General features: G+C 37.6%; 1 protein-coding gene across 1 annotated transcript in view; it reads right to left on the bottom strand.

The window, feature by feature from the left end:
* Positions 1 to 7,500, bottom strand: part of LOC122814987 (protein mono-ADP-ribosyltransferase PARP12-like) — a 1,242,293-nt gene that overhangs the window by 452,181 nt on the left and 782,612 nt on the right. Inside the window, exon 9 of the mRNA XM_044087242.1 lies at positions 1,442 to 1,538. Within this exon, the coding sequence (XP_043943177.1) occupies positions 1,442 to 1,538 (97 nt within the window). The remainder of the gene's footprint in view (positions 1 to 1,441; positions 1,539 to 7,500) is intronic.

The following is a 7,500-nucleotide window of genomic DNA, read 5'->3' as shown; positions in this document are numbered from 1 at the left end:
TTTGAGGCCAAAAAGAGATTTAATTGCCACAGCAGTGGTATTGTTTATGTGGCTGGATGTGACACACATCCCCATTTCTATGCAGACAAAAGTGTTAAGGGAGTTGTAGTACAGAATAAGGGAACATGTTAAAGCCATTAAGATTAAAGATGTTTCCAGTGCCCTGACCAAGTAGTGTAGAATGCTCAGGATTTAAAATGTTTTATTTCACTGTACTTGAACAAATGATGATGGAGAAGTTTGTATTTAGCTGTAATAATGTGCTAGAAGTAAGATGGTACAAATGGCAATTATTTTTGAGGGCTGACCAAACACCAAGGTTAAATGGAAATTTAAATCTGAAATATGTGTTGAAACTTAAAGTTACATGATTGTCTTAAATATGATAAAATGTTAATGGCGAATATGTTACCATTTTTGTATATAATTGATTGATGCATTTTTTTATTTTTATTTTTGTATATTCAAAGTTTTTCATTATAGGAGATATGGTAATGTGACTAAGGACTTTAAACAGGCTTAGCATGTTTCTTTAACCAGAAGTGATGTTTTGAAAGGAAGTGATGTTACAAAAGTTACAGAAGGAAGTGATGTTTTAAAGGAAATAATGTACCACTTTGGAGGGTTATTTAAATGTGGAGGTTTTTATGTTTGCTTTTTCTGAAAAAGTTCCACTTTATTAAAAAGGAACGAAAACGCTAAAATGGCTATATGGTTCTTTACCGCCATTGTGCAGTTTTCTGTTCTAAGTTTAGTGTCCTTTGCCTAGTGGTTTTACATGACCTCTCTCTTATATATATATATATATATATACATACACACACATACACACACACACAGATGAGTATACTCATTTTCATTGAAACACCCATACCTTGACCTTTAAAACATCAGCTGTACAGTGATATTAAAGCCAATACTGACAGTCTATCATGCATGCACCAAGAAACAACCTCTGCACATGCAACTTTAAACAAAAGAGCAGAAAAAACCATCATCAACCACAAAACACTAATAATGCAAACCTCAACACATTACTACATGCAAAATGGCATCCCACACTAATTATATACACTAACTGAGATTGCCCAAATATGGGGGAAATGGCATATTCCCCAACCCAGAGAATTGTGTGATCTCGCACACTTGTAAATCATCTGTTTAGTTGACCATATGCAGTTGATTAAACATGTCGTTGCCAAGGAGAACTTAAACTAAATGCAGTTGACCCATACAGATACATGCGAAATACAGATGCACACATACATTAATTATATGGATTGCCAAAATCAACACCTTGTGTCCTCAGCTAGAAAGTGTAAAAAAAAGTGATTCATGTAACATGCATGACTTCATGAAAAAAAAAATCTTCTCAAGTCTAAAATGGAAGGACATGGAATGGTACAAGCAGAACTTGTAAGAAACGTCTTCTTGCACATACCTTTTTCTTATATCTTCCAAGTCTTGTGCAGAGACAAATTTTGGTCTACGTCGTACTTCTCTCTGAGTTTTGAGTGATTTATTCTCTTGTATCATGTCTATAACAAAAAAACAAGAAAATATCAAGTTTAACATTAAAAAAATATGTTGTGTTAAACAATTCACATCCAAATTGCATTCAACAATATGCAGTGGCTGCATAACTTATTATGGGGCATAAGCAAAGGGTATGAATGCACAGCAGAGGAGGCAGTAATTCTTGTCTCATAAAAACAGAACATCTAGGAAGGTAAGCAAAGTGATGACATATGCATACAAGATTAATGTAGAGTGCACACCAGAAATTATGACATGATGATTAACAAATGGAGGGAGTGTTGTATAAAAAGATTTGCAAATGAAGAGGTTTGTAAAGGTTTGCAGGTCAGTACGACAGAAATCATACATTCTGAGTGCTTGGGAAGGAATGTGAAAAGAAGATAGACTAAGAAGGGATATCTGATAGCACAAGATCACAAGATATAGTGGTATATTCTCACTGGACAGGGGGAAGTTCATCTTTACTACGGTGAATATGAATATAAAACTAAATATGAAGTGCTAGTAGTTAATCATCAGCAAGATACAGATGCTACCTATGATACAAAGGTCATGCCCAGCATTGAGTTACCTGACACAGAATCACTGGTATAGGTCAAAAGACACATGGTTCTAATACTAAAGGGGTCATTCATTCATTCTATGACTGCCCGATTTAATGACTCATTGATTTTGATGAGCCTAACTTTATGTCGATACAAAAGGGTTAAACCATCAAAATGATGTGACTTTGTGAAGAACAGTATATTCAATGAAGGTGCTCTGTGCCGAAGAGTTCAGGAACCTTATGGCGAGGGGGGGATAGTGCCCCCAAAACATTCAGGGTCTCATGCTCTATTGCCTATGGCTGACTTGTCAGCTGAAGAAAAACAAACATTTATTCAATTACCATTGCAGAAAATAAAGGAAAACCCTTGATTTCAATAAAACAAGCTTGTCTCTTCATTTTCTGCTACGGTAACTGAATATGTGCTTTACGATCTTGTATATAAAAAAAAAGAGAGAGAGAAAAGAAAAGAAAATGTGCACCATTGGTCTAGCCTGCATCTGCATCTGCATCTTATTGGCTGCTATTTGCTGCCAAATAGAGATGCAGTGCTGGCACTATGATTGGCTGCAAAGGAAAAAAATGCAGTCCATTGCCTTGCTTTCTCATGTTACAACAAAACGTTTGACATAAAGTATGCTTTTTAATTGCCTGTGATTTCTGTGGGATGTCCTTGATTTTACATTTCTCCTTGTCTGTCCCTCATAAAATTTTTATTTCCTTGGAACACTTTGAGCAAGGATTAGAGTAAGTCAGTAATTTGGCCAGTCATTTGAGTTTCATCCTTCTTATTGTTTACAAATGCAAGCCACCACTGGTTTCAGGAGACATACAGTCAAGATGATCTTGACTTAAGTACTGCTGTGTGTGTATAGTGTGTGTGCATGTGTGTATATGTGTGAGCCTGTTCAAATGTGTAAGTGCGTGCATGCACAAGTACAAAGGTGTATGGGTGCAAGTGCATGACTGCTAGTGCATGAATGTTATTTACTTGTGGGTATATTAAACAGTTCTGACAGATTATAAATAGAATATTTTACATTGTAATAAAATGAGTTTTCATTTTTTTTCTTTGCTGCACATGGCTACCTATATGGTGTATGCTGTCATGATAAGAATAGTTCTTCAGCTTTGCAGTTAATAGGTTCTGCATTTAATAAAGCTGTTATGTATAAATGCTATATTACACAGCTGCTGCCACTGTGGACTGTAACTCTATTTTAATGTTACCTTTATGTATACTGATGACATCCTTAGCAGTAACTACTTTGTGTATATGGAGTTGCTGCAGCCATAACAGCAGTTCAAACTATGCACTACTTCCTAAGGGGGAAAAACTGTGTCTGCAAATGTCTATCATTTTGCATCCGATTTATTCCCCCGCAGTCTCTTTCCATAGGTAGTTATATAACTTATTCTAATATTCTGACTTTGAATCTTCATAAATGAGAAACTATGCATATTTTCAGATGTTAACTACTAACTACACGTACACTTTATTACGGTTAGCAGTATTTTTGAAAGTTCTGTTCACTGTGTTAATTAAATTCAATTTCTGTGTTAATTAAATTCAATTTCTTATCCATTTTTACAAAGTGCTTTAACTCCTAATACATGTAATGGACCAGGTATTCTCAGTGACATTAACCTTGCTTTTTTATTTTCCTAAGTAAATTGTATGCTCAAGTAACCACTTTCCTTATATGCTAATCCTTCTAAAAAGGCATCGGACTATTTTTGTTTTTACCGTTGAGTTTGGCTAAAAAAATACAGAATTATATTCTCTGGCCATGTTTTATGAGAAGAAGGATGAGCTAGAAATGTCCTCAGTACTTGTTAAAGGAGAACAATGGGATATGCCCTCCACAAATTCAACTTATTAGATTCTTTTCTCCCTATTCCCTCCACCAACCTGAAAAATGAACAATGCTGCCTCAAAAAACTGTTATTTCCTCTGTTTTCCTCCAATACTACATTCCTTTCCCGTACTGTTCTACTTTCACTTGGAAAAGTATTTCTCGTGCACTGTAAAAGTTAGCTTTTGGCTCCGAAGTTGTGAGGTAACAGCGGCTACAAATCTGCAGTAGTTTCTGTAGAAGATACCGCCCAGAAACTTACATCATCCGGCAAAATTTGCATGCTATTGTTAAAAATCCCTACCCCCGCCTATTATGTGATGTCAGAGATTCAGACCTTCCCACACCTGTAAGGTGTTAAAAACTTGCTGCAGGTAGTGAGGAACCCCTTTTCTACCGTGTTGTATCCTGTGGAGTGGTTTGTCTAGCTGGACATCTGGGAACACATGGACTCCTTATCAAGAAGCTCCTACTGCATTCGTATCTTGCATTTAAACTGTAAGTTCTTCAGCTTTTTTTTTTTTTTTTTACAATAGTGTGTTCACTGTAATAATGATTGTGGAAATTGTAGATCATAGCATGTGCTGGAATTTTGCAAACACTTGTGCAGGTGCTATACATTTAAAATGCAGCTTTCTTCCCAAAACGATCGTAGTCTATAGTATAAGTACTTTGCCAATGGGTATTCCTGCAGTCACTAGCATGTTTCAATTTTTAGGTCCTTTTTTTTTTTTAAGTTTTTCTTGGAGTCGCTAGCATGAGGTTTCACTTTAAAGCATCTAAAGTGAAACCTCTTGCTAGCGACTGCAAGAAATCCTGTTTAAACACACAGATATGCTGTCCGGATGCTTTAAACAGGATTTCTTGCAGTCGCTAGCATGAGGTTTCACTTTAGATGCTTTAAAGTGAAACCTCATGCTAGCGACTGCAAGAAATCCTGTTTATGTATGTTCTGCCCCCTCTGGCATTGAGGGCACAGGAAACAGAGTTGTTGGTTGCATGCTGGTCTGTGAAGTGCCAAACATGACTTAGATAAATACTATGGCTTGTACCAGGATGTGATCACTCGTAAGAAGGCAAGTGATCTGTCCTGAGAGATCTCAGCAATGGATAACTGACCATCCATGCCCTTTTGAGTGGCTGAAAGGTTATGCAACCCAGCTTGTCTTACTTCGCACTGCATTGCAGATTGGCTCCATGTTTTTTTTTTTTTTTTTTTGAAAGATTGACACTATCCGGTCAGCTGTTTTTCCTAAACCACTGGAACGTACAAATGCTTTGAATACTTCCCTCATCTGACCCCATGGGACTTGCATTTGTTTTAAGTACTGCTTATTTTTCCACTTGGATGGTGTTTGATATTCCTGATTTTTGACAAATTGTTGTCCGTGACCTTGGGTTTGTGCTCCACGGCATGTAGTCTGGATCCTTGTCTTTCTAAAATGGTTTTAGTTTTCTTTGATGTCCTTACTCCAGTCATTTATCAGGTCTTGGTTTTATCATTAAGAACTGGGGTCTTTCCTTTGGCCTCGAAGAAGGTCTTTGTGACCCTCATCCTCAAACAAATATCTCTTGACCCCAATATCCCTAATAACTACTGCCCTATCTTTAACCTTCCATTTCTTGGCACGTTTATTAAGAAGGTCATCTTTGTACAGCTTGAGTTTTACCTTTATTGCCTGTGAGCTCAGCTAGTAGTTTCAGTCAGAGTAGTATGCCATAGCATGGAGACTGCCGTCACTGAGGTAGTTAACAATCTCCTTATGGCTAGAGACCAGTAATGCTATTCTGTACTCATACTAGTCCATCTGGATTTTTCACTTGCATTTGATCATACCATTTTGATTGTGCATTTAAGATCTCTGTCGCCTCTCAGCTGTTGTTTTAAAGTGTTTCTTCTTATATTTCTGGTCGTACACCAAAGGTGTGTTTGGGTATGTATACATCTTCCCTACACCCATTTGACTGTATGGTGCCACAGGGCTCAGTCTTGGGTGCTATTATTCACTGTGTGCATTTCCTCCAGGAGGTCCTGTAAGGGGAGGGGCAGGGATTAGCATACTACTGTAATGCTAATGACATCCAGCTTTAATTCTCCTTTCCTTTTGAAGAAATGGCAAATGCGTATACCTTTGCTGAAGACCAAGAGGCCATTTGCTCATAGTTTACTTCTATTAAGCTGAAATTAAGCACCTCCAAAATTGAGGCCATGGCTGTTCATGCTGCCCTGAGAGATTTTTGTTTATTTACTCCAAAATTGCATCTCATTTGAAGGTAGCAAGTCTGAACTTGCCAAAATGTATATAATTTACATGTGATCCTGTACTGTCAGCTGACACTTCGGGACAAACTATCTGCTATTTGTTAAAGCTTCCTGTTTTCAGCTGAGGAACATTCTCAGAATTAAACACCTATTGTCTCTAAATGACCTCTTGGTAGTTATTCATGCACTGGTTTGTTTCCTCCTCCCCTATTGTAATTCCATCTTTGTGAGACTGACTGAGATTGACCTCTTGCAGCCGGTTACAGAACAATGTGACCAGATTACTTACTGGTATTTCCAGAAACCAGTACATCACACCTGTCTTGATAGTCTGTGTTGGCTTCCAATTTGGTTTTGCTTTACCTTTACAGTCTTGGTGTTAGTGTATTTGTCTACAAATGACTTGGATCCCTCTTACTTGAAGAAGGAAGTGGTAAAGTGGTAGCATTCTGCCTATCCTGGGCATTGTTCTGAGCCTCAAAGTGTGTGTTGGTAACTCCATATGTTTATTTGGAAACTCCTGGTATCTTTTCTTTTGCCTTTCAGACCCACTGTCTGTGGAATGTACTGCCTCAGTGGCTTTGAGAGTGATCTACCTTGGTCAGCTTCTGCAAGTCCCTTAAAATTCATCTATTTGAGTTTGCATTACTGATGTGTGATGACTCATTTATCTTTTATTTTAGCTTATTTTACAAGTTTTAGAAAATGGATGTGGAGAATCAGAAAAAAAATGATTATCAGCTTCCCAGTTAGGTGAATTAATGTACTGAGAGAGGCTAGTAAAACAAATGTGCTTATTCATAGCACAAAATCTATGTGCCGTGACTAAAACCTTTCTTTCTAGTAGCCACCACTCCTCTTATGCTTGCTAAGTGTGACTTTCACAAAACAGAACTGGGGGAAAAGTACAAACAGTAGAGATCTAATTTTTAAATTGTCTTCTGTGCATATTTCTCTGCCATCAACTAAGTCCATGTGTTCATCTATTTCACTGCAGCCAAACCAAAATTGAACTACTAAGATCAAACAAGGCATCAACATGCAAGACACTGTGTGTGTGTGTGTGTGTGTGTGTGTGTGTGTGTGTGTGTGTGTGTGTGTGTGTGTGTGTGTGTGTGTGTGTGCGCTCATGCATCTGGATCTGTCTGTGCACGCACGTGGTTGTATGTGTCTCAATTTCTGTATATATGTATGATTGTGTGTCTGTGCTTGTGTGTTTGTATGTGCATGTGTATCTGCATAAGTGTGTGTGTGTGTGTGTGTGTGTGTATGGGTAGACAGGTGAGTGTGTCTCT

The sequence above is a fragment of the Protopterus annectens genome, chromosome 11.part0 (assembly GCF_019279795.1).
Source record: "Protopterus annectens isolate FY-2018-M chromosome 11.part0, PAN1.0, whole genome shotgun sequence".
Lineage (NCBI taxonomy): Eukaryota > Metazoa > Chordata > Ceratodontiformes > Protopteridae > Protopterus > Protopterus annectens.
This window is presented reverse-complemented; position numbering and strand designations above follow the sequence as displayed.